At 43.2% G+C, this 26,933-nt stretch overlaps 3 protein-coding genes across 3 annotated transcripts; 1 reads left to right on the top strand and 2 right to left on the bottom strand.

Annotated features, from left to right (window-relative positions):
- The first annotated feature begins 449 nt into the window (after window positions 1-449).
- pdx1 (pancreatic and duodenal homeobox 1) lies at window positions 450-4,498 on the top strand. Its single transcript, XM_055882267.1, has 2 exons — window positions 450-1,471; window positions 4,038-4,498. Exons 1-2 carry the CDS (start codon window positions 1,081-1,083, stop codon window positions 4,496-4,498), a joined length of 852 nt encoding a protein of 283 aa, XP_055738242.1. The 5' UTR covers window positions 450-1,080.
- Window positions 4,499-5,080: 582 nt separating this feature from the next.
- On the bottom strand, window positions 5,081-6,369 carry urad (ureidoimidazoline (2-oxo-4-hydroxy-4-carboxy-5-) decarboxylase). The gene is made up of 2 exons (XM_055882295.1): window positions 5,924-6,369; window positions 5,081-5,689 (listed from the first exon to the last, which is right to left on the bottom strand). The coding sequence occupies exons 1-2, from the start codon at window positions 6,096-6,098 to the stop codon at window positions 5,340-5,342; spliced, it is 525 nt and encodes a 174-aa protein (XP_055738270.1). The 5' UTR covers window positions 6,099-6,369; the 3' UTR covers window positions 5,081-5,339.
- Window positions 6,370-7,725: 1,356 nt separating this feature from the next.
- On the bottom strand, window positions 7,726-26,072 carry flt3 (fms related receptor tyrosine kinase 3). Its single transcript, XM_055881924.1, has 24 exons — window positions 25,974-26,072; window positions 25,487-25,578; window positions 19,320-19,468; window positions 19,074-19,198; window positions 18,671-18,797; window positions 18,366-18,511; window positions 18,128-18,264; window positions 17,841-17,979; window positions 17,453-17,630; window positions 17,246-17,343; window positions 17,047-17,155; window positions 15,849-16,042; window positions 15,350-15,462; window positions 14,835-14,967; window positions 14,605-14,709; window positions 14,355-14,465; window positions 13,554-13,707; window positions 13,054-13,169; window positions 12,245-12,402; window positions 11,938-12,060; window positions 11,280-11,391; window positions 9,286-9,385; window positions 9,059-9,164; window positions 7,726-8,964 (listed from the first exon to the last, which is right to left on the bottom strand). The coding sequence occupies exons 1-24, from the start codon at window positions 26,005-26,007 to the stop codon at window positions 8,734-8,736; spliced, it is 3,090 nt and encodes a 1,029-aa protein (XP_055737899.1). The 5' UTR covers window positions 26,008-26,072; the 3' UTR covers window positions 7,726-8,733.
- Window positions 26,073-26,933: the final 861 nt, after the last annotated feature.

The following is a 26,933-nucleotide window of genomic DNA, read 5'->3' as shown; positions in this document are numbered from 1 at the left end:
GCTAATTGGTTTACACCCTGGCTCTCCTCTTTACTTTACCGTGAAGAGTGTTGTTTAATGGAGCGAGCACCTGTCTGCCTAATGTCCAGCAAACACAGAGGAAGAGTGGCGGTGGGAGACACGAGCTCTGCTGCTGTTTGTTATGAACCAGAGGAGATCAGTTAAATGGTGTTAAATGAGCCATTGGCTATAATGGGTTGGATTTAAAAAGTCGCAAGTTCGGCCACTTTTAAGAGAACACTAAAAGGTATCCAACCAGGAGAGGGTTCGGCCAGGACTTGGTCTTTGATCCCCCTCACTTCTCATTGCCAAGTTTCCAAGACAACCGCCGCTGCAAGTTGCTTATCACCAGGGTCAGCCGATGCGAGTAGGCTATTAGGCCTATACATCTGGTTATCGATTTCCCCCTCTATCAGTCTATTGATAAGAGAACTACGTTCATATAAATGTTCAATGGATGACATTGTTCCACGGCAGTGAAATCTGCATTCAGGCTTCACGAGCGCACTGCATTCCCATCGTTTCTTCTTCTTTTCCACCAAGAGAGCCAAAGCCGTGATGATACTGACATTGTGGAGGCACGTTCTGTTTGCGTTTCTCTCCGTGCTTTTTCTCTACAGGCCGCAATCTCTCTGATTAGTTCGATGGCATTAGCCCCTGTCCGCTCGCAGCGATAGGACCCGCAGATTCCGCTGCTCACCTGTATATCGCTGCATTAGGACCAACCTGCAGCAGGTGGGTCTCAGATATCCGCCGTCAAACAGTAGAGTGTTTGCCGAGGGCATTGATTTGTGCACGGTCAATTCTGTTCAATTATTGTCGCACCGCGGGGCAGAGAATACAGACACGAATAGAAACTAAGGTGACAACTTCTCAGTTTTGTGTAATCAGTGAAACCAATGGCTTAGGTGCAGCAGGGTCACGTGGTGGCGGTGACACATCTGCGCAGGGCCTATAGCGGCGACAGATGCACGAGCAGCACAGGTAGAGCAGAGCACAAGGTTCCACGCAGCGAAGGCAATAGGGCGCATGTACATGTGTGCACACACACCCGTTGGATAGCCCTGGCCCTCGGCAGTCATGAATCGAGAAGAGCACTACTATTCCCCCGCGCAGCTGTTCAAAGACCCCTGCCCCTACCAGAGACCCCACAGCGAGGAATTCAGCCACAGCCCTCCGCCCTGCCTCTACATGGGCCGGCAGGCTCAGTCCGTCTATTCCTCGCCTTCCATGGGAGGGCTAGACCAGGCAAGTCTCCCTGATATTGCTCCGTACAGTATGCCCATGCGAGAGGACCCAGGTGTGCCGCAGCTCCACCACCCCCAGGCGCCCCAGCAGACTATCCAACCGGGGGGTTACGGAGACCCGGGGGAGCTGGCTCTGTGTGCGGATAGGAACAGATACCACCTGCCTTTCCCCTGGATGAAAAGCACCAAGTCTCACGTGCAAACCTGGAAGGGACAGTGGGCAGGTAACTCACTGCAGTCACCTTGGCAATTTTCGCATAGTTCTCTTTGCTGTAGGGCTGCAAAGAAAGGAATTCATTTAGGCCTCTCAAGGAATCTACCCACACATTTATAGGAATTTTGCAGACCGTTCTTTTACAGTAGGCCTATCTAAATATATTCGTTTGAACGCACCTTTATACTCTAGAAATAGTCTACAAGTGGATAGTCTATTTGATTAAAATACAATATTTCAACAAAAGTATTTATGTAATAGTTAATTGAACATTCAGGAGTTTTCTTTTGCCAATAGCCATGGAGTGAATGTTATTTGACCATAGGGAATTCAGCAGAAATAAACTGAACATTGAGTGTAATTCAAAAGCTATTTAACTCACACAATCAACTGTCGTGTATGGAGCATGAGTTGCTGCTGCTTTATGTGTAGGCTAATGCCACTGCTGTGGATATAGGCCTAGAAAATGTTCAGACGTTAATCGTGGTAAATGTTCATGAAGTTTGAATAGACCGAGTCTTTTGTGCATGTATAAGAACTTAAATGACATCATGATGTCTACAATGTATGTCGTGGGTGGGTGTCAGTTTACCTTGTCAATCAATCTGTAAAGGACCTAGGTTCCCTAATACAAGCCAAACTGTTTTGTGTGCCTCTGAAGGTGTGCCTCCTGTCTCAAGTACCAAGTTGAGATTTACTTCAAATATGTGAAAATTTCCGTTGTGACAATTTCTTTGTTAATGATTTCCTAATGGCAGTTATTATCCATATATGACTTAATGAAAAATCCTGTGTAGTATATATTACAGTGTCTTACAATAACCTTAATTATATCAATATTTTTTAGACATATCAAATATATTAAAGGGTATATCATTAAGGTGGAGTCTTTAGGAATCGTAGCAAAATAACGAGTCAACTCTTCCTCCTAAAAGTATTTTCTGTTGCGGCCATTTTAAGTCAACTTGGTTCAGCGGGTAAATGGGAACTCGATTGAGCCTTTTTTTCTCTAACCTAAAATATCTGAATACGTTTTCAAACCACTTACACAATTAAACGGAATATAAAGTAATGTATGTTACTCAGTGCCTGACTTGGGCAGGAGTTCACCGGAGCTGAGTACCGGCACCTTCAATTTTCTACTGCTTGATCTCTTGTTCCTCTTATATAATATTAGCTCAAAAGTATTGTGGAGCACCTGCACCTTAATATAAACAGTACCAGAACCTAAAATAAGCACCGGGATCTATTTCAGCCCAAGTGAGGCACTGATGTTACTTAAATAAATTGATGGTAACAAGATGTGGAAAAGTTAGAGCAAAGCACAAGGCTCTTCTCATTTATTGCGTAGGCCTATAGACAATTATTCTCTCAACTCAACCTTCCTCAAAAACAATAACAAAAATATTGTTTATAATTAATAGGACAATTAGGATACACATTTTTTAAATATGACTTAATTAGGCTATATGTGCTTTTATTGTTTATTCCCGTGGCTTTATAAAATTGTGTAATTTTACAAACTATATACTTTTTGTCAAATAATTTCGCTAAAAGTTTATTTCAGTAAAAATATTTTCCTCACTGGACAAACGCAACCAGGGCAAGAATAAGCTTACTCTAAAACGAATAATTAAGCAGTTCAACTATTGAATAGAATAGATTGGAAATGTCAACGACCACCTTCACCAATAAAAAAGTTTAACAGTTGTGCTACTCATTTCATAATTCAAAACACAAATTAATTGTAGTTGTGATACAGGAAAAACTATGGCTGTACTTTTATCACGTGGGTCTACCTTCATTTTTTATAAAAGTCATTACATTAAATTAACGGACGGTCTGTAAATTGTCCTGTTGATCCAGCCTTTGTGTTTTATTGAACAGTTCAAGTTAGTGAAACTTTTCAGGTGAAATTACTATCGAATAATAGCCTATAATGTTAAAAGAAATTAGATTATAAACCACAAGATGTTTAACTATTGTACACTTTTGTCAACTAACAAAACCCACAGTAATCGAAATGTTACTGTTCTTTTTTTAATAGTCCTAACAATTTTCCCTCCAATTGATTGACCCATTTGTGAGTCTTTGTTATAGAATATGCAGTAATGTGAAATTCAGTGTGCTGTGACCCAGGCAGAATTGTTCTGCACAGAATACATGATACCTCACATAGTCATTTTCCATAGTCAGTATACAGTATCTGTTGCTATAGTTGCATTGACAGCTGTGAGGGTTTACCTGTCATCTGATGTAGCCTACTGTATGTGTTTTAGTTATCATCAGTTACCCAACTGTTTCTACACAGTAGATGTTCTGCATTCTTGGGTGGTCAGTGGGTGAGCTGAGTTCAGTCAGCGTGCTGTGTGCATTTCAGCTAGACCCAGTGGGTTAGAACCCACTGGTGGGTCATTGCCAATTTCATCTAGATTGTGCATTTGGGACTTTGACAAGGTACAATGTCAAGTTAAAAACTCAAAACCCTTTCCATCTCTCCCCTCCCGCTCTTTCATTGCCTCTCACTCTTTCTCTATCTTCCCCTCCCCTCCCCTCCCTCCCCATCCTCCCCCCAGGCCACTACATGGAGGCAGAGGAGAACAAGCGGACAAGGACTGCCTACACGAGAGCCCAGCTCCTGGAGCTGGAGAAGGAGTTCCTGTTCAACAAGTATATCAGCAGGCCGCGGCGTGTCGAGCTGGCCCTCACCCTCAGCCTCACAGAGAGACACATCAAGATCTGGTTCCAGAACCGACGGATGAAGTGGAAGAAAGAGGAGGACAAGAAGAGAGTGAGGGGGGTCGACCCCGAGCAGGACTCGTCCATTACGTCAGGGGACCTGAAGGATGAGGCTGGGCTGGGGGTCGGGGGGGCTGGGCTGGGGGTCGGAGGGGCTGGAATGGGAGTCGGGGGGTCAGGGGTTGGGGTCAGGGTCGCGGTGGCAGGGGCTCCCACACCGGCACCTCTCACCACTACCACCACACCCCCCTCACCCCTACACTCCCACTCCCTGTCAGGTTCTAGAGACTCGGCTTAGCCGGGCTGATATTGTTGAAAATTGGGCAGACACGGAGGAAAAGGAAGGCACTTTTCAAACAGACTCTGCTGGCATCATTCATGTACGTTGTCGGCCGTGAAAGATTGAAGAGGCGTGAAAGGAGAGGACTGCAGGGGCATTGTCTGTGATGTCATCATTCTGCGACTGAACTGACCTCATGTTGGTGTTGAGGACCTGAGGGGCATGCACTGATGATGACACTTTGCATTGGACATACATATTGACCGACTTTATACTATTGCTCTGATCTCTGGGCAGTAGCACCAGCAGCTTGCAGAGACCGTGGTGACACAGACCACACAACTCTGGTGAGAGCTACTTTTAAAGCAAGCTTAGTGCTTTAAAACCAATGCACTTCAGATTTCAAACTTTTCTCTGAACATTTTGGCAGTTTACGCACAGTACATGGTTCTGCTGTCAATATTAACAATACTGATGCATTTTCTGATAAATTGTTATATGACAAAAATGACTCACTCACACCAGTTATATAGCCTTGTACATGTACCTTATGTTATCATATCGTTGATGTCTAAATGATAGGCACTGTGAAGAATGTACTATATTTTGAAATCTTTATTAAGCTATCATCTCAGACTTATCAAATTAAAGTTAATATTTGAAATCAGAATAAAATCAATGAAACATCTGCAGTTATTTAATTAATTTTGCTCAATTTTGGCACTTGGTACAATTAAGCACATTTAGGCACAGTTACTCCTTTACGCACAACAATGACGCAGCCATTATGATGCACTATTCAAACATATACAACTCAGCAGGTAGACCACACGAAACTGTATGTCATCCCGTCACTCAGTTATAGCTTGTTGGACGTCTCCGGGACCACGAGCCCCTGCAGACGGAGGTGACAGATCTTCTTCACTTCATCGATGGCGCACGCCCTCTCTATGGTGCGCTCGTTCCGGAGCCGCTCCTCTAGCTGCCGCAGGATGGTCGCCTTGTTGTTCATCCGCGCGCAGATCACGAAGGGGAAACCGAAGTGGTCCTTGTATTCCGTATTCAGCCGGGCCATGCGAGAGACCTCTGCGGTGGTCAGCGTGTCCAAACCGGCCTGGACCTGTTCCTCTCGCGACTCCCGGGTCAGAGTCCCACTCTGGAGGTCTCTACCCGTGAGGTCGGGGTGAACTCTGAGGATTCCCTCTTTACCTGTGGATAGTAGAGTTTAGATAGTCGTCCGACGCTGGAAAAACTATCATCTCAAATCCAATATTCATTGATTAATATAATAGCGTGTAGTAAAATATATTTCACACCCACGTTTAAAAACCTTATAGTTTAACAATCTCTCACCAGCTGAATGTAAAAATAAAAATATCATATTACATTTTAAAGAAAGAACTAAAAACGCCTTATTGGTTATCCATTCATCCTTGGCTATACCTGATTCGGGGAGGGCATCGATGAAGTCGTTTATACTGGCCTCCAGGTCAGCAAGGCTCGAGAAGGGACGGCGGGACCATACTGCGGCGGTTATGAGTGGACATTTCTCCACCACGTTACCGAAAACATCCACAAAGTCCTCGTAAGGGAGATAATTCACTGATCCGATGTCCATATTAAACTCTACTGTCTCGTCTGCACAGACTCATTAGTAGCGGCCCCAAAACTGCCCTTCGGACAGGTCAACAGAAAAGCCCAGCATGCCAATACTGTTGGGTTATTGAACTCCGGGACAACAAGGCGCAATGACCCCTCATGCCTTTTTATGCCCAGATTTGAAGTCTTACTAGCTTATAATGCAACCCGAACCGTTGCCTGTTTGTTATATTTCAAAAGGTTTGAATTGAGATAAAGTGGTCTTTCACAGCTTTTAATTTGATGCGAGCCAGGTGAATGACACTATTGCATCTCAGGACACCGGAACGGCAGGCGTAGCTCTTGCGACTAATAGAGCTCTGGCGCCACCAATCGTGCAATTTGTGCCATTGCTCCCCACCCCCTATAAATATAAAACACCACTGTTCATTCCCAATGTCACTCATTAGACCTATTATAAAAGCCACAAAAACAGTGATAATTTCAAATACTTTATTTCAAATAAAAAGAAAGGAGGACCAAGGCACTCTTCATAAATTAATTAAAATGCCTTTATTAGTATGGCATGTTCAATAGAAACAAAGTTGTTTAAAAACCGACGCGTTTCGGCTGCATGGCCTTCGTCAGGGAGTACAGAAAAAAGAGAATACAATGTCCTCTTTTGAAAGTCTTTTCCAATTAGCCCTAATTAGAAGAGGGAGTGGTTACCAAATTGGACACACCTAGTAAGCAATAATATACACATGAAAAGGTAAAATACTGTAGCTATGTTATCATGAGCATACAACTCCAAGCTAGAAGCATCAGAACACCCAGAGAGGCAGTTCCAACCCTAACCATGACTGGGAGAAGTGTCCAGAACAAGAAAGCAATATATTCCACAGATCACAGCAAAACATGAACAACAGTCCAAACATAGCTAGAGGGCAATTGAGCAAAATGTCCACTAGATGACAGCAAATGGACCCATTACGACCCTACAGGAAGGGTGAGAAATCCATATCTTCATTTAAACCAGGGTACTTAGTGGCCTGTAGTTTGTAAATCCAAAAACTTTCCCTTTGGTTTAACTGTTTAAGACGGTCCCCTTTTCTAATAGAGGCCGGAACATGATCAATACCCATAGCTTGTAGGGAGGCAGGGTTACCATGGTGTAAGGACTTGTAGTGCCTTGCCATGGGGTAGTCTTCATTGCCTACCCGTATGGCGTACTTGTGTTCCGTCAAGCGATCTTGAAGGCGTCTCTTTGTCCGTCCAATGTAGAACACCTTGCACTGTGGACATTCCAGTCTATAGATGACATGAGTGGTTTTGCAGTTAATAAAATGCTTGAGGTAATACTCCATTTTAGAAGCTGTGTCAACAAAATACTTTTTCTGTACAATATTACTGCAATGGTTGCACTGGTAACATTTAAAAGAGCCCTTGGGTTTGTGGTCAAGCCAAGTTTTTTGAGAGTCACCCGGAAGGTAACTGTGGACTAATTTGTCATTTAGGGTAGGACATCTCTTAAAGCTTATGACTGGTGGTTCAGGAAAGACTTGGCGTAGTAGCGTATCACTTTGGATGATTCCCCAATTATTTTTAATGATTCTTTTAATGTTCTCTGCGATTTCTCACCCTTCCTGTAGGGTCGTAATGGGTCCATTTGCTGTCATCTAGTGGACATTTTGCTCAATTGCCCTCTAGCTATGTTTGGACTGTTGTTCATGTTTTGCTGTGATCTGTGGAATATATTGCTTTCTTGTTCTGGACACTTCTCCCAGTCATGGTTAGGGTTGGAACTGCCTCTCTGGGTGTTCTGATGCTTCTAGCTTGGAGTTGTATGCTCATGATAACATAGCTACAGTATTTTACCTTTTCATGTGTATATTATTGCTTACTAGGTGTGTCCAATTTGGTAACCACTCCCTCTTCTAATTAGGGCTAATTGGAAAAGACTTTCAAAAGAGGACATTGTATTCTCTTTTTTCTGTACTCCCTGACGAAGGCCATGCAGCCGAAACGCGTCGGTTTTTAAACAACTTTGTTTCTATTGAACATGCCATACTAATAAAGGCATTTTAATTAATTTATGAAGAGTGCCTTGGTCCTCCTTTCTGATGACCAATTTACACCTTTTACCAAAGAGCACCTTCTATCTACCAAAATATACTATAGTGTACCTTAGTAGCGCTTCCCTTCCTCCTCTTTTTACTTTATTTCAAATATTTGAATAATTTCCAGAACTCAGATGGACAAACATACCGAAAACTAAATCATTGTTATTAATAAAAAATAACTTCACACAGAAAAGAAAAGACAGAATAATCCAGCTGTCAAAATGATTGAAATCTCTCTTCTCCAAAAGCAGTAATAACATGATTAATATTGAATTAGTTGCACACAGTCTATAATATGTTCACAAAAACAGGTTGTGTTAAATTTGACATCTATGTTACAATGTTAAATATTACTTTATCAATTCCTACAGTGACAGAGCTAGCCTTTGATACAAAAACAGTTTTAATTGACATATTCATTGTTAAACATATTTGGATAAAGCAAGTCATCAGTGCATTTGAAATCCACAGCATTATACAAATATACACTACTAGGATATAATATGAGAAATCCTCATGGCATAGAAGAATTAGAAAGATATGCCATTGATCTCACTGACATGGTTTCAGTGGTTTGTCATCATCAGTCTCCATGGCAACCATGTCAGACAGTGTTGTGGTTGTTGTTGTTGGGGCCTCTCCAGTGGAGTGGGTCTTGCAGTATTGGTTCTGTGACTGTGCTTGAAGATCCTTTTCTTTGGCCAAGGCTGAGAGATCAGATTTCACAGGTGCATTCTGGTATAATGCATGATTGCAGCTCTTGTCCAGGATGTTATGGTAGAGCTAAAAGATAAATCACAAGAAATCAGGATTTTAATGGAAGGACGTGCATTGAGGATTGCCTACATTGAGGCTTGTTGTATTGTTTAAGCCTCACCTTCTCCTCCATGTCGGCCAGTTGGTCGTCCATGAAGGCCACCAGCTTGGAGAAGTGAGGGCGGTCCCGAGGCTCCAAGGCCCAGCACTTACACATGATCGAATACCTGCAGGAGGGAGGAAGGGAGGGGGGATGAAACCCCTTTTACAGTTCCTATATTTGATTCTAATTAAATGTGTATGATGTAATGTTATAGATGTAGGTGCAGAGCAGGTCTGGATATGTACACAGATTCACTGGCGTAGTATGGCTGCTCCATCTTAAAACCTCTCTCTATCATCACATAGAAGTTGTTGTCCACCTTTATCCCTGGGTAGGGGGTCACACCTGAGAGGGAGAGAGAGAGAGCAAATCACTTAATACAGTGCCTTCAGAAAGTATTCATATCCCTTGACTTATTCCACATTATGTTGTGTTACAGCCTGAATGCAAAATTGATTAAATCAACAACAAAAAATTCTCACCTATCTACACAATGACAAATTGAAAACATGTTTAGACATTTTTGCAAACATATTGAAAATGAAATACAGAAATATCAAATTTACAGAAGTATTCACACCCCTGAGTCAATACTTTGTAGAAGTGGCAGTGAGAACTAACATGATGCAGCCACCACCATGCCTGAAAGTATGAAGAGTGGTACTCAGTGATGTGTTGGATTTGCCCCAAACATAACACTTTCTATTCAGGACATAAAGTTAATTTCTTTGCCACATTTTTTTGCAGTATGCTTTAGTGCCTTGTTGCAAACAGGATGAATGTTTTGGAATATTTGTAATCTGTACAGGCTTCCTTCTTTTCACTCTGTCATTTAGGTGGCACGCTGGTATAAAAGATTTTGGAGACAGGTGCAGGAGTACACAATAGGGTTTTTTAATACACCCAAAACAAACAGGTATACAAAAACACTGGGCTGTACCCAAACAAAAGAACGAGGGTAAACCTCGTAGACCGGCACGATACCCGTAACACACAATATATATAACACGCAGCATAATTGCACCAACACATAGGTACTCACACCACCAACGGACATGGGAACAATAACCGACAAATACAGAGGGAACAGAGGGCACATATATAACATACTAATCAGGGGAAATGGGAAGCAGGTGTGTGTAATCAGACAAGACAGTCCGGGGTTGATGATCATGAATCCCGTTCAGTGGAGCCTAGAAAACCGGTGACGTGGACCTCCGGAACTGGTGAACAGAATGAGCATCAGTACCGGGGGGATCCGTGACATTAGGTCAGTATTGTGGAGTAACTATAACGTTGTTGATCCATCCTCAGTTTTCTCCTATCACAGCCATTCAACTCTGTAACTGTTTTAAAGTCACCATTGGCCTCATGGTGAAATCCTTGACCGGTTTCCTTTCTCTACGGATCCCCCCGGGACTGATGCTCATCAGTACCTCATTCTACTCATTCTGTTCACCAGATCCGGAGGTCTACGTCACCGGTTTTCTAGGCTTCACTGAACGGGATTCATGATCATCAATCCCGGACTGTCTTTACAAGGACGCCTGTATCATTGTAATGACTGGGTGCATTTATACACCACCCAAAGTGTAATTAATACATTTACTATGCTCAAATGGACATTCAATGTCTGCTTTCATTTTAGTTTTACCCATCTACCAATAGATGCCCTTTTTTTGTCAACTGTTGGACAATCTCAATGTAATCCATTTTAAATTCAGGCTGCTACACAACAAAATGTTAAAAAAGTCAAGGGGAGAGAATACTTTCTGAAGGCCCTGTATCAGAAACATGCAGGGAATACATCAAGTTTTATATGTACAAGTACAGTGAAATGTTTAACTCGCAAGCCCTTCCCAACAGTGCAGTATTAAATAAATATTAAAATAGTATAACAAAAAACCCCCACAAGAAACAAGAAAGAAAGAGAAAAACCAGCAGAATGTAATCTACAGGGTCAGTGCCAGTAGCAAATTCACATTGTGTGTGTGTGTAGTTCGTACCCACTGGGACAGACGTCAATCTACCGTCTATTCCACGTTGTTTCCACGTCATTTCATTTAGTTTAAATGACGTGGAAACAACATTGATTCAACCAGTGTGTCCAGTGGATATTCTTATTTTTTTGTGAACAAAAGTATGCTTTTTGAACCCTCCCACTCCACCCCCATCCCACACATACACTGACACCCTACAATACAATAACAAGTAAGAGTAGGTATGTTTATGTGGCTACCCAGAGAGAAGACCTCCCACAGCAGGATACCATAGGCCCAGACATCGCTCTGCATGGTGTACATCCCCTGGAAGATACTCTCTGGAGCCATCCACTTCACTGGCAGACGCACCTGCAACACAACACACACACACACACACACACATCAGTCACACACACTGACACTGGATTCTGAGAACACAGCTGTCACTGACACAACAGAGAATTTGTCAAATACAGACAAACACTTGGTTTCCACTATATAGCACAGCCACAAAGTCAAAATTGTCTATTGTAAAAAAAGCAGGATTATTTCTTTAGCTTTTTAGTCTTACTTTAAGGTTTGAGCTAGGCACAAGGTTAGCAATGCGGTTAAACTTAGGTTTAAAATCACATTTTAAGACGATAAATAGCAGAAATAGGCAGGGTTTATGTGGTAACTAGCAGTGCTTGACTGAAATAGGTGCTGGTACTCATTGTGGGTGCCGGTACTGTTTATATTTAGGTGCAGGAGCTTTTGATACTACAATACTTTTGAGCTAATATTCTATAAGAGGAACAGGAGCTCAAGCAGTTGAAAATTGAAGGTGACGGTATTCAGCTCCGGTGAACTCCTGCCCAAGTCAAGCACTACTAACTAGTGACGACCGAAACACTCCCTCCTGTGTATAGTCCTTACATTTCCTCTCACTACGTAGTTGGAGTCGTTGTCGATGTCCCGGGCCAGTCCAAAGTCCCCGATCTTTACAAGTCCACCCTGAGTCACCAACACGTTCCTGGCCGCAAGGTCCCGATGGATACACTGGAGACAGATACACACACCCAGGACACAGAGAGGGTGTGATGATGTAAGGTACAGGCCAGGGAGTATTAAGATTTATTGCAGTGAGCGCAGCCTTGTATAATTCTGAGGGGACATGGTGAAGTGAATATGGTGCCATGTGTAGTGTGTAGTTTGCAGTGGACAGTGTAGTTGCTCCACGTACGTGTTTGGAGGACAGGAAGTCCATGCCCTTGGCCACCTGATAGGAGAAGCTGAGCAGGTCGTCGTAGGTCAGCGTCTCCTCCTCCTCCTCCTCCTCCTCCTCCTCCTCCTCTTCCTCCGCCTCCTGCAGCTCATTTAACTCCTCATAGATCCCTGGACCTGAGGATCAACAGTGATCAACAGGGATCAGCTGGGATCAACAGGGATCAACAGTGATCAACAGGGATCAGCTAGGATCAACAGTGATCAGCTAGGATCAGCTGGGATCAGCTGGGATCAACAGGGATCAACAGGGATCAGCTAGGATCAGCTGGGATCATCTGGGATCAACAGGGATCAACAGGGATCAGCTGGGATCATCTGGGATCAACAGGGATCAGCTGGGATCAACAGGGATCAACAGGGATCAGCTGGGATCAACAGGGATCATCTGGGATCAACAGGGATCAACAGTGATCAACAGGGATCAGCTGGGATCAACAGGGATCATCTGGGATCAACAGGGATCAACAGTGATCAACAGGGATCAGCTAGGATCAGCTGGGATCATCTGGGATCAACAGGGATCAACAGTGATCAACAGGGATCAGCTGGGATCAACTAGGATCAACAGTGATCAGCTGGGCTCAACAGGGATCAACAGGGATCAACAGGGATCAGCTGGGATCAACAGGGATCAGCTGGGATCAACAGAATCCACTGGACAGCAGTGGAGAGATCCTACAGATATTTTAAGTAAGTAAGCAAGCCTATTTCTTAATTTGTGTGTGTGTGTGTATGTGGGAATGTGTGTGTCTACCCCACACTGACCATCAGAGGTGTTCATGGGAGAAGAGTTGAGGCTGATCAGGGCGATGCTCTCTTGCCCTCTAGTGGTGGTGGGGGACATGGGGATGTACATGCTGTCCACTGGCCTCTGGAACTCACTAAGAAGAACACAGACCAACATTAGCACATTAACCCTCACAATCATACCCCTACTTCACCATGAGAGCACATTAACCCTTTACAATCATACCCCTACTTCACCATGAGAGCACATTAACCCTTTACAATCATACCCCTACTTCACCATGAGAGCACATTAACCCTTTACAATCATACCCCTACTTCACCATGAGAGCACATTAACCCTTTACAATCATACCCCTACTTCACCATGAGAGCACATTAACCCTCACAATCATACCCCTACTTCACCATGAGAGCACATTAACCCTCACAATCATACCTCTACTTCACCATGAGAGTAGCCTACAATCCAATTTCTGAATTAAACTAAACCTTGACACCCCTACATTAATCCCAACCTGGAGCTCCTCTTGGGCAGGTTGTGGTAAAGGCCGCTGAAGCGGTCCCTGGTGAAGGCCTCGGTCAGAGACTTGTGGTAGAGCTCTCTATTGTTCTTCAGGTAGTTCAGCAGGTCCCCGTTACGGCAGTACTGAAATATCAGGTACGTGGGCCCTGTCAGAGTCACACAGTCACAGAGTCACACACAGTCACATACAATCACAGAGACACACACAGTCACAGAGCCACACAGAGTCACACACAGTCACAGAGCCACACACAGTCACACACAATCACAGAGACACACACAGTCACAGAGTCACACACACAGTCACAGAGCCACACACAGTCACAGATCCACACACAGTCACAGATCCACACACAGTCACAGAGTCACACACAATCACAGAGACACACACAGTCACAGAGCCACACAGAGTCACACACAGTCACAGAGCCACACACAGTCACACACAATCACAGAGACACACACAGTCACAGAGTCACACACACAGTCACAGAGACACACACAGTCACAGATCCACACACAGTCACAGATCCACACACAGTCACAGAGTCACACACAGTCACACACAATCACAGAGACACACACAGTCACAGAGCCACACAGAGTCACACACAGTCACAGAGCCACACACAGTCACACACAATCACAGAGACACACACAGTCAAAGAGTCACACACACAGTCACAGAGCCACACACAGTCACAGATCCACACACAGTCACAGATCCACACACAGTCACAGAGTCACACACAGTCGCACAGCCAATCACAGAGCCTGTGATTGGCTATCGTACCTGAGCCAGTGCACGCCCCCAGCAGGTTGACGATGTTGGCATGCTGTCCGATGTGAGTCAACATCTTCAGCTCTGACATCAGAGCCTCCTTCTCTACTGTCTCATGCTTCTCTGCATGGGCAAACGTTACCACTCAACAATGACCAGAGAGACTTCACTGGTGCAGGGTACAATAGTATGACAAAGTCTCTTCAGCAAACACCAACACTTAGCCAGCAGGGTAAAACATCACACAGGTAAAACCCTGTACCTTTCAGCATCTTGACAGCCACCTGCAGGGAGACCCCCGGCTTGCTGATGCCGTAGGCTGTAGCCTGAAGCACCATGCCAAAGGCCCCAGAGCCCAGCTCCTTCCCTGGGGAGAAAGACCACAACAACACAGGGTTGGTGGGAATACTATTGGTGAGGCTGGAGACTAGAGATTCCCCAGTAGATGGGTCAGGCTACGTCATTCCACTGGTACATCTCCCCCAGTCTTACCCAGCTCCAGGTTCTCTCTGGGGAACTCCCATTTCTGGTCATACTGGAAGTCTTTGAAGTTGATGTAGATGTAGTCGTTGTCATTAGGCCCCGTCATCTGGATCATCTGCAGCTGACTCTGGTACTGGGGTTTCTACACAGGAAATATCAGGAAGGTGGGAGGGTGCATTTGTGTGTGTGTGTGTGTTTGTGTGTGTATGTTTATGTGTGTGTGTGTGTATATGTGTGTGTGTGTGTGTGTGTGTGTGTGTGTGTGTGTGTGTGTGTGTGTGTGTGTGTGTGTGTGTGTGTGTGTGTGTGTGTGTGTGTGTGTGTGTGTGTGTGTGTGTGTGTGTGAATGTATGTGTGTATGTGTGTGTGTTTGTGTGTGTGTGTGTGTGTTTGTGTGTGTATGTTTATGTGTGTGTGTGTGTGTATGTTTATGTGTGTGTGTGTGTGTGTGTGTGTGTGTGTGTGTGTATGTATGTTTACGTGTGTGTGTGTGTGTGTGTGTGTATGTTTACGTGTGTGAGTACCTTCTTCCTGATGAAGTAGAGCAGCGCCAGGCTGACCAGCATCAAAGCCAGGAACAGGACCAGACTAGACACTTTCAGGAGGAGTTGAGAGGAGGCTGATGGAACAGATATAACTAATAGAAAGAGGAGGAAGGGAAGCGTTACTAAGGTACACAATAGTACATTTTAGTAGACAGAAGGTGCTCTTTGGTAAAAGGGGTAAATTAGTCATCAAAAAGAAAGGAGGACCAAGAAACTCTTCATATAATTAATTAAAATGCCTTTATTTGTATGGCATGTTCAATAGAAACAAAGTTTAAAAAATCATACAAATAAAGGCATTTTAATGAATTATATGAAGAGTGCCTTGGTCCTCCTTTCCTTTAGATATAACTAATGTCTGACTATAGTTATGACAATACTGTGACCAATTCTGTTGCACACTGGGACAACTGTTATAAACGTATTTAAAGTTGTCAATTATTTTCTGAGGACACATTTTTCCTGATCGACCACTTACATTGTATGTTGAACAGTGTCTCACTGCAGTGTGACTGTGAGTGGACAGAGTTTGTGATGCAGCACTTGACAAAGTCCCCCACCTCGGTACTGTCCCGGGAGCTGAGAACCCTCTTATGGCAGAACTGGTCTGAGTCAGAGAGCTTCGGGGGTGGGGCAGGGATCTCCTTCCAGGCTGCAGACTCTGACTGACAGCTGGAAAAGAGCACAGGTTAACACACACATGTTAACACACACAGGTTAACAGACACATGTTAACACACACATGTTAACACACACAGGTTGACAGACACAGGTTAACAAACACAGGTTGACAGACACAGGTTGACAGACAGAGGTTAACAAACACAGGTTGACAGACACAGGTTAACAAACACAGGTTGACAGACACAGGTTGACAGACACAGGTTAACAAACACAGGTTGACAGACACAGGTTAACAAACACAGGTTGACAGACACAGGTTGACAGACACAGGTTGACAGACACAGGTTGACAGACACAGGTTAACAAACACAGGTTGACAGACACAGGTTAACACACACAGGTTAACACACACAGGTTAACACACACAGGTTAACAGACACAGGTTGACACACACAGGTTAACAGACACAGGTTAACATACACAGGTTAACAGACACAGGTTGACACACACAGGTTAACAGACACAGGTTAACAGACACAGGTTGACACACACAGGTTAACAGACACAGGTTAACATACACAGGTTAACAGACACAGGTTGACACACACAGGTTAACATACACAGGTTAACAGACACAGGTTAACAGACACAGGTTAACAGACACAGGTTAACATACACAGGTTAACAGACACAGGTTGACACACACAGGTTAACATACACAGGTTAATAGACACAGGTTAAAGATGGATTGCCAAGTAGGGGGAAACAGCGCCACTGTCCGCCCCAAGGCTGTTGTTATTCCAAAGCAGAGGTGGGGAGCGTTGAGCATCAGGGTAAAAACATGTGATTGCATCAGCAGGCAGTTAAGTAGGGTTGCAGGAACAGTCACGTATGCTCTTTAACACAACAGTGTAGTTTAACAGCAAGGATAAACTGATATGCCTTGCTCCTATCGATATCTTTTGATATCGTTATCATATCAAATGATCGATATTGGTGCCTACCACTACAGAGCTGAATCCTAACATTAGAAACAAACCTAGATCTAATACCTGTCATTGGTCAAAGAGCAGGAGCTCCAGGTGAGGTTGAAGGGGAGGGGGGTGTTGGTCTCACAGGTGATATTGTCTCCATTCTGTAAGAGACTGGGAGTGGACGTACCTGAGAGACAGAGGACAAGGACAGGTGTCTTACTGAGGATGCACACAATCACACACATCTTATCTATCTGGGCAATCGGCTGTCACTCACCTGCCACACACAGAGAGAGGGTCTTTGTGAGGTTCAGCTCCCCAGCCTTCAGGTGTAACTGGTACTCTCCTGGCTCTATGTTACACAACTCCAGAGTCCTGGGGAGAAAGAGGGAGATGGTGAAACCACAGGGAATCATATATAGTATCCACATCAAACCTCATCAAACTACTGTACATAAACATAACTACATCTGACGTTCTCTACCTGTTCTTCCAGAGCCGTGTGGGCTCAGGGCACTGGGTCTGTCTGCTGTCCGGGCCCAGCCAATGGCAGCGTAGGAGAGGGTGTGAGGAGACCAGGGCCCGCAGACAGAACCCTGGCTTCTCCTGGGCTGAGATGGTACTGCTCTCATTCACCTGGTCGATGGAAATGAAGCCCTTCTCTGAGGACACACAACACAGGAAATCACATGTAGATCACGTTTCGGGCAAAAACATGCAGGCAGGTGGTGATAAAGAGAGAATCAGGACAGATAACAAGAATTTGTCTGAGAGATTAGTAAAGACCAAGTACAGATAGACATTTAAAAGGGAATGTTTGACTGAAAACAAAGGTAACGAGGAGGATTCAGTGTTGTAGCCTATAAACTGACCCAGGACCTGGACATGGGTGGATTTGACCTTGTTCTTGTTGCTCCGGCATGTATAGATTCCACTGTGGTTCACTGTCACCGACTCAATGAACAGGTAGGTCATATCTATTTCTTTATATGTGAGTTGAGATTTGAAGACCTGGAGGAAAATATGGTATGCTGCATTACATCTGCATTACATGAATACAGTGAGAAAGTCGTGATGGGAAAGGTGGAAGGGTTTTCAGCAGAGTGAAGAGAAGGCTGATAAAACGTGAAAAAAAGATTGTCAGATTGATAAAGCTTACTTGTCCCTGGTTGTCAGTCAGCCACTGTGTGGTGCTGTTCTCTTTCTGCCGACAGCTGAGCAGCAGGGGCTGCCCAGGACTCACAGTGATCTCTGGAGCCTCATCATTCTCATTCTCATCACTGACACGGTCCAGATCTGAGGCACACACAGAAAAACACATATGGTCATGCTCACGCTATAGTGTACTGTAAATGTAATATTGTAATTTGATGACTTTTGTTCAACGGTTACCTTACCGTAATCATATAGTTGAGAACACGCCTCTCCTTGAGAATTGCTAGCACAGCACATAACTGCTGTCCTGTAGTAATTTTTACTTTTCTCTTTGTTGTTAGCCCTCTCTTTGATCGTAGAGGGAATGTCTGTCCCATCATTACCTTTTCTGTTGGAACGGAGGAGACATTAAACTATTGTACGGCTGCTATTGATGGCTGAGATTGAAATCATGTATAGCCATTGCTTTATAAAACTTTAAAGCAATACCCTGAAAACAATGCTTTTGGATTCTATACATTTTCATTGAAGTTTGGTGAGACCGTACCCAGTCTTGTCAAGGTTGTTGAACCATTTGATCTTGGGCTTAGGGTTTCCCTCTGAAGAACACTGAAAGTCTGGTAAGAAGCCTCTTTTCCCAGGGATAAATTTCAGCTGTGGTTTTGTGGGAAGTCCTAGATAGGTGGATTGAGCTGTAGCTATGAATTTTTCATCAAACATCATTTCAATGGGGTTCAGAATCAATATGGTGGTATATATTCAACTCTGATACGAGACATGAATATTGTGTAGATCTGAATATGATTTCAAATGATTGTGTGGTTAGGAACATCACTTTTAAAAATAATTTTGTAGCAATGAAGAGGATGCTGCAAATATGGTTTTGGGTAGTCTGAGGAGGTTTGAGGTCGAAAAGAGCAAGAGTATTGGGTCATGTGGCTGTCACTCACTCAGCGAAGGTATGACCAGTAGAGAGAGGGTCAGAGAGGAGTTGATCCCGCCTCTCTCACAGCTGAATGTGTACTCTCCAGAATCACTCACATGGGTCTGTAGTATGGTCACGGAATAGCCCCTTCTGTTGGCAGGGCAAACAACTACAGATGAAGACAGCAGGGAGGCAAAAGTACACCCCTATGGATGCAATAACAATAACACAGTGGCTTTGAGGCGCCAGGTAAAACAACAAACACACACACCTTTTTGGGTCAGCTCCATGGCTCCAGCTGCAGACAGGGTCTCCTGGGATGCTCTGCATGGTGATCAGGAGCCTCTGTCCAGCAGGGACCTCTAGTCTGGTAGGACCAGAAGCATTCAGATGGGTTTCAGACAGAGTACACAACCCTCCCTGGAACACAGAACAACATGTCACCATGTTAGGGAGAGAGAGTCAGAGAGGAAGACCAGCTCTAAAATGATGTGGCTTTTGAAGGTGAATAGAGATCACAGAATATTTATTAAGTCATTCCGTCACATAATCACCAGAGTTTGTACCAGAAGCCCTACCAGAATGTCAATTGTACATTTAGTTGAATTTCTATTGAAATAGCAGTGCTGTTTTTTCTCTTTGACTTGGTCACATTTAAAGGATTGCATGTGTTATGAAAACTTTTTACACTGTGTATTACAGGAACAGTGCCTTCAGAAAGTATTCACACCCCTTGACTTTTTCCACATTTTGTTGTGTTACAGTCTGAATTTTAAATGGATTCAACAGATTTTGGCTCACTGGCCTACACACAATACCCCATAATGCCAAAGTGGAATTAGGTTTTTATAATTTTTTTTACAAATTGATTAAAAATTAAAACTGAAATCCCTTGAGTCAATAAGTATTCAACCACTTTATTACGGCAAGCCTAAATAAGTTCAGGAGTAAAACATTGCTTAATTTCACCATGAATGGTGACTTTAAAACAGTTACAGAGTTTAACGTCTGTGATAGAAGAAAACTGAGGATGGATCAACAACATTGTAGTTACTCCTTTTGGCCTCCCAAGTGGCGCAGTGGTCTAAGGCACTGCATCTCAGTGCATCTCACTGCACTACAGTCCCTGGTTCAATTCCAGACTGTATCACATCAGGCCGTGATTGGGAGTCCCATAGGGCGGCGCACAATTGGCCCAGCGTTGTCAGGGTTTGGCCGGGGTAGGCAGTCATTGTAAATAAGAATTTGTCCTTTAACTGACTTGCCTAGTTAAATAAAGGTTAAATAAATAATACTACACAATACTAACCTAAATGACAGAGTGAAAAGTAGGAAGCCTGCACATAATAAAATGATTCCAAAACATGCATCCTGTTTGCACTAAAGTAAAACGGCAAAATATGTGGTAAAGAAGTTAACTTTATGTCCTGAATAAAAAGCATTACTTAATTTTAATTATTTAACAGATGATCTTATCCAGAGCAACTTACAGAAGCAATTAGGGTTAAGTGCCTTGCTTAAGGGCACATCAATAAAAAATTGTACCTAGTCAGCTCGGGGATTCGAACCAGCGACCTTTTGGTTACTGGCCCAACGCTCGTAATTGCTTGGCTACATATTGCCCTTATGTTTGGGTCAAATCCAACACAACACATCACTGTGTACTACTCTTCATGTTTTCAAGCATGGTGGTGGCTGCATCATGTTATGGGTATACTTGTTATCAGCAAGGACTAGGGAGTTTATATATATATATATATATTATATTATATTATATATATAAACAGAACAGGCCAAGTCATATAGGAAAATCTGGTTTGGTCTGCTTTCCAGCAAACATTGGGAGACAAATTCACCTATCAGCAGGACAATAACCTAAGGCCAAATATACACTGGAGTTGCTTACCAGGATGACACTGAATATTCCAAAATGTGGAATAAGTCAAGGGGTATGAATACTTTCTGAAGGAACTGTAGGCTAGTAGGTGTGGTGCTATATCACCACTACTACCTATGAGTTTCTACCTTCCTCTCTTATGCATTTTTATTATTTTGACCTTGTTGAGGTCAGAGTCTTCTTTTCAGAGTTATGTTAGGGCAGCAGAATTTCATTTTTATTATCTTCTAAAAAATTCACAAGATTCTTCAAGAACACAATACAACAGACCTACAAAATGATCAGAGCAATTCTGCATCCTTCTGCAATGCAATGTGAAATGGCATTATGCTACACAGCCTATAGGTCTGCCATCAGAAAAATACCCAAGATAAATACAGGTTTACTGTTTGTGAGGTTCATCTCAAAAGGACACTGTAAAGGTACAGTGACTCAAAATACTGTAATTATAATACAGCTGTGTTATAGTAATGATTACAGTAATAATACTGTAAGTCATATTACAGCATCCCTGCTGTATTGCAAAATTACAGTATTAAGCTGGCAACTTTACTGCCAGTACAATGCTGTACATTTCAAGGGAAAAGTTTACAGTTTGGGAATTCCGGAAGCACATTCCCGCCACCCACCCACATTTCTTTCATAAAATGTTGATACTATCTCAACATTTTGAGATACTTTAGGAAACATTTTGAGATACTATCAACAACCAAAAAATGTATAGTAGATCATAAATATATGTTGTTTCCTCATTTATGACATTGTGTGGCAATTTCCATCTGTCCACGTTGCAGAGATCAGCACAGCTGGGCCGCCGGGAAACGTGTGGTGAGCTGCCATTTGCCCCAGCGCTTTTGATTTGGTTTAATACAAAATATTGACACAAAAGTGTTGAAAGGAGGGACAAAGTTCTGCTGTTTAGACTGATTTTGCCTCATGATTTTGTCAACTCGTACACAATTAATCTGTGCTTCAATCTGGTCAACTGTAGCCTACTGATAACAACCACAGCTGCAGGAAGCATAGAGAAGCCTATGTGCTCTAAACCCATCTGGGCCAGGGGAAACGAAACGGTAACGTCATGTATTTACAGCCTAAGCTATGTCTTTATAGCCTAAAATAGGCCACATTCAATATCTTTATTTGTATTTTTCATAAAAGTGTTTTGTTAAAAAGAGCATTTGTCTATAGGTATATCAAGAGGCACATGCACATCATTCTGTAGGAAAGAGTTGTTTAAAGAGGTCACCATGGAGATGGACACATTCTCTAGACATTGTTTCAGAGACCTTGCCATCAAGTATCCTGAAAATGTGATAAAGTCAATCCCCAGAGAATCTGAGGGAAGACTTCATCCTAAAAATGAACAAGGAAATAAAAGTAGACCTGTTCTACACACATTATCCTTGGCACTTGGCAATTTGCTTAAAATGTCATAAAACAGAAAAATTAGGCAACTGTACATTGATTCCACCCCCAAATGTAACATTAATATTTATAATATTGGCACTGTGATGGTTCAAGGTTCGGAGGCCAGTCTGGATAAATTTGTCCATTACTTCGACCAAATAAGAAGGAGCTACATGAGCTAAGGCAGGAATATCTCAGCTACTACCATCCACTCTACAAAGAGTCCCATAAAAAACACAGGACCAAACCAACAGCTGAATCAGAACCCACCCACCAACCCAACCAACCAATGCACCAACCCAGCTGACCCCCTCCATCCCCATCTCACAGCCTGTAATTACTCACATCCCTCCTGCCATCCTCCATAGACCTGACGAGAAACCAGACATTATATTAGTGATAGACACCAATGTAAAGTTTATATCAGAGAACAATCTTTTCCCAAATAAAAAAGTGGAAAAGTTATAGTGCACCACAACAGAGGGAGCTATGGAGCTCTTGACTGTGGCCCAGCTTGGCTCCCCCAGCCATATCATCATTCACCTTGGGATCAATGACCTGCGAGCCCAACGAGAGGGTGGCCACATCACTAAGGGGAGTGATGGAGAGGGCCTCCACCATCTTCCCTGTTGCAAAGATTGTAATATCTAACATGCTCCAGAGGAGGGTAAATGCATCCAGAGGGTAAACGCCAGCCTCTCTCAGGACTGCTATGGCCCATCGTACACCTGGCCCACCATCCCACCCTCAGCCTGGACTGTCTTTACGACAATGTAGACCTGTACAAAGAGACAGTCCCCACCTTCGTTAAAGGATGTTGCTCCGGGTGGCCAGTCCACCTCACCTGACAGGAGCAACAGACCAGTCATCAACTCCCTGAGACAAATCAGAAGCTCCTTTAGAACTACGTCCGGTGGTGCCTCACAGAGACTGGAGAACAGCCAGCAACACTGCCCCCCACACCACCCTCCACCACTTCTCTACCAGGAACTGCATGCAGATACACTGAGCTATGCTATACTGCCTTCCACACCTACCTCTTCAATTTCCCCTAGATGTGTCCATAAACCAGAATACACATTTATTTGTTGCTGGGATTTACCTCCCCCTTGCTGCCATGGCGGATGCTATTAGCGCTATATCTGAGTGTTTAACACCTTTTTTGTCCTCCGAGTTGGTCATTTTAAGGGATTTGAATCTGGATTGGCTTTATTCGGCCTCATATCAATTTAAGAGTATATGCATAGATTTTAATCTGACTCAATTGATCTCAAAACCCACACAACTAAATGTGAAAAGCCCTATTTATTCCTCTGACAGATAAAGATGCCTCTTTTAAACTATTTCGAGTCAAAGATAGATCTAATCCTTGGTTTTCTTCGGAGCTAACTGAGAAATCAGGCCTGGGCCAAAGCAAGAAAAACGGACTCTGTAGCGGACTGGCAATCTTTCAGACAATTGAGATAATTGAGATATAGATGTACTATCTCCATTTATTTCCCTCACCAACTTTAAACATCAGCAATCTGAGCAGCTAAGCGATCACTGCAGCTGTACATAGTCCATCTGTAAATAGCCCACCCAATCTACCTACCTCATCCCCATACTGTTTTTATTTTTTATTTTATTTACTTTTCTGCTCTTTTGCACACCAGTATCTCTACTTGCACATCATCATCTGCTCATTTATCACTCCAGTGTTAATCTGCTAAATTGTAATTATTCGCTCCTATTGGCCTATTTATGGCCTACCTCCTCATGCCTTTTGCACACACTATATATAGACTTTCTTTTTTTCCTACTGTGTCATTGACTTGTTTATTGTGTTATTGGCTTGTTTATTGTTTACTCCATGTGTAACTCTGTGTTGTTGTCTGTGTCACACTGCTTTGCTTTATCTTGGCCAGGTCGCAGTTGTAAATGAGAACTTGTTCTCAACTAGCCTACCTGGTTAAATCAAGGTGGGAAAAAAAATAATAATAAAAAAAGCTAAATCAAGCTAATTTTAAAACTCTATCTCTGACTCTGCTGGTGATCCTTATACATTTTGGAAAACAGCAAATGCACTGAAGCGTAGAAATTGCTCTTCTTCGCTGCATAAGCAAGTTCTGTTTGACTGGCATCATAACTGAGAAGAATGGGATAAGTGATGCTTTTGATTATAATTTTACCTCGGCAAGCTTTTTATTTTAGAGAAATAGTGGTTTAATCGACCCTGCTCTTCCCTCTGCCAGCCTCTAGCTGCCCCGACGGTTAACCCGTCAACTTCTAGTGAATCTTTGTTTTCATGTTAACAATTTACTACCTGTGATGTGCTAGATGCCTTGCTTAAGATTGATGTAAAAATAATCCACTGGGGCTGATATGCTTGATCCATTTTTGCTGCAGCTCTCTGCCCCCCTGATTGCTGAATCATTACCCCTATTTTTACCTAATGATTAAATCTGGTACTATCCCCAAGGTTTGGTTTTATCCTCAGAACAGCCTCATTTCGTCAGGGCATGGACTCTACGAGGTGTCGAAAGCGTTCCACGGGGATGCTGGCCCATGTTGACTCCAATGCGTCTCACAGTTGTGTCAAGTTGGCTGGATGTCCCTTGGGTGGTGGACCATTCTTGATACACACAGGAAACTGTTGGGCGTGAAAAACTCAGCAGTGTTGCAGTTCTTGACACACTCAAACCCGTGCGCCTGGCACCTGCTACAATACCCCGTTCAAAAGCACTTAAATATTTTGCCTTGCCCATTCACCCTCTGAATGGCACTCACACACAACCCATATCTTAATTGTCTCAAGGCTTAAAAACCTGTCTCCTCCCCTTCATCTACACCGATTAACGTTGATTTAACAAGTGACATCAATAAGGGGTCATAGCTTTCACCTGGATTCACCTGGTCAGTCTGTAATGGAAAGAGCAGATGTTCCTAATGTTTTGTACACTCAGTGTACATTCCCGCAACAGTCACCGGCTGCAGTTCACCCACTCTCATTTCTCGTCCCTGGCTAATTTTCTTGAACAGCTGTTTGAAAACCTGGATGAGGCCAAAACCTGATGTGCCATAGGTTTATAGTGGGTGACCGGTCAGTTTGGTAAATTATAATCCCACCGATGCACAGTTTAGCCACCTACCTCCAGGCTGGTGATACAGTACGCTCGAGGTGAGTCTCCCTGAGGCTGCGACGCGTTTCCATCACAACGGGCGAACAGCAGCAGGAGCGCAGCTGCAGAGAGAACAAGATCAGTGAAACACAAGAGTTTATAATAGCTAATCAACACGAAGAATCATCAACTTGTTGTAATGTTTTTCTTTCAGATAAAGACAAAAAATACAACTTTTGATGCATTAAAAAAATACAAAATGATGCGCAGCAGGTGGGTGATAGGTCTATTGGGGGAAATTGCGACTATGGGAAAGTATAAAATTCAGCATATAGTGTTGTGCAACATAGATTATAAAACGTATTTTGAGAATATATAGGCTAGGATTGTTATTTTAGGGTTATCGAATAAAACAGTCGTTGGACATAAGGCAAAAAATGTCAATAACGTGATTAGAGATAATAATATTCAATTGATTATTTTTTGAATAAAAACGTTGATTATTTTAATAACTCACCGATGAGAACTCTGCTATTTTCCTTCACTGGCATTGGTGTTCAACGTGTGTCTCTTTTTTTCACAATGAGAAGCTCTCGAGAGTGAGGCCCCAAGAAGGCATATTTTATGTGTGACGTTTGATCTGTGGTTCTTTTTCAGAGAGACTTATTTGGTACTTGAAGGTTCATGACGTTATCACAGTAACTTTGAATGTCAGGCCACGAAAATGGCGATGGTTGGCTTTAAAAAAAAAAATACACTACACTACTACTAATGCTGACCAAAGGTATGTGGACACATCTCATTCCAAAATCCTAGGCATTAACATGGAGTTGGTACTCTTTTTCTGCTATAACAGCCTCCACTCTTCTGGGAAGGCTTTCTACTAGATGTTCGAACATTTCTGCAGGGAGTTGCTTCCATTCAGCCATAAAAGCATTAGTGAGGTCGGGCACTGATGTTGGGTGATTAGGCCTGGCTCACTGTTGCAACTTGGTAGTGAGTATTGCAACCGAGGACAGACCATTTTTACACGCTAAGTGCTTCAGCACTCTGCAGTTCTGTTCTGTGAGCGTGTGTGGCCTACCACTTCAGGGCTGAGCCATTGTTGCTCCTAGACATTTCCACTTCCAAATAACAACACTTATTTTTTGGAAAGGTTACATTCTATGATGGTGCCACGTTGAAAGTCTCTGAGGTCTTTAAGTAAGGCCATTCTACTGTCAATGTTTGTCTATGGAGATTGCATGGCTGTGTGCTGTCAGCAACTGGTGTCAGCAACTGGTGTGGCTGAAATAGCAGAATCCACTCATTTGAAAGGGGTGTCCATATACTTTTGTATATTTAGTGTATATTGTCACACCAGATAGGTGCAGTGAAATGTGTAGTTTTACAGGGTAGTAGTACGGCAACAAATTAGTGTTAAGTGGATCAAAACTGGATCAAATTAGGTTAAGTGCATATTGACAGACTTTTTACC

Source organism: Salvelinus fontinalis, chromosome 25 (assembly GCF_029448725.1).
Source record: "Salvelinus fontinalis isolate EN_2023a chromosome 25, ASM2944872v1, whole genome shotgun sequence".
Lineage (NCBI taxonomy): Eukaryota > Metazoa > Chordata > Actinopteri > Salmoniformes > Salmonidae > Salvelinus > Salvelinus fontinalis.
The sequence above is the reverse complement of the archived record's forward strand: the minus strand, read 5'-3'. Positions and strand labels throughout refer to the sequence as shown.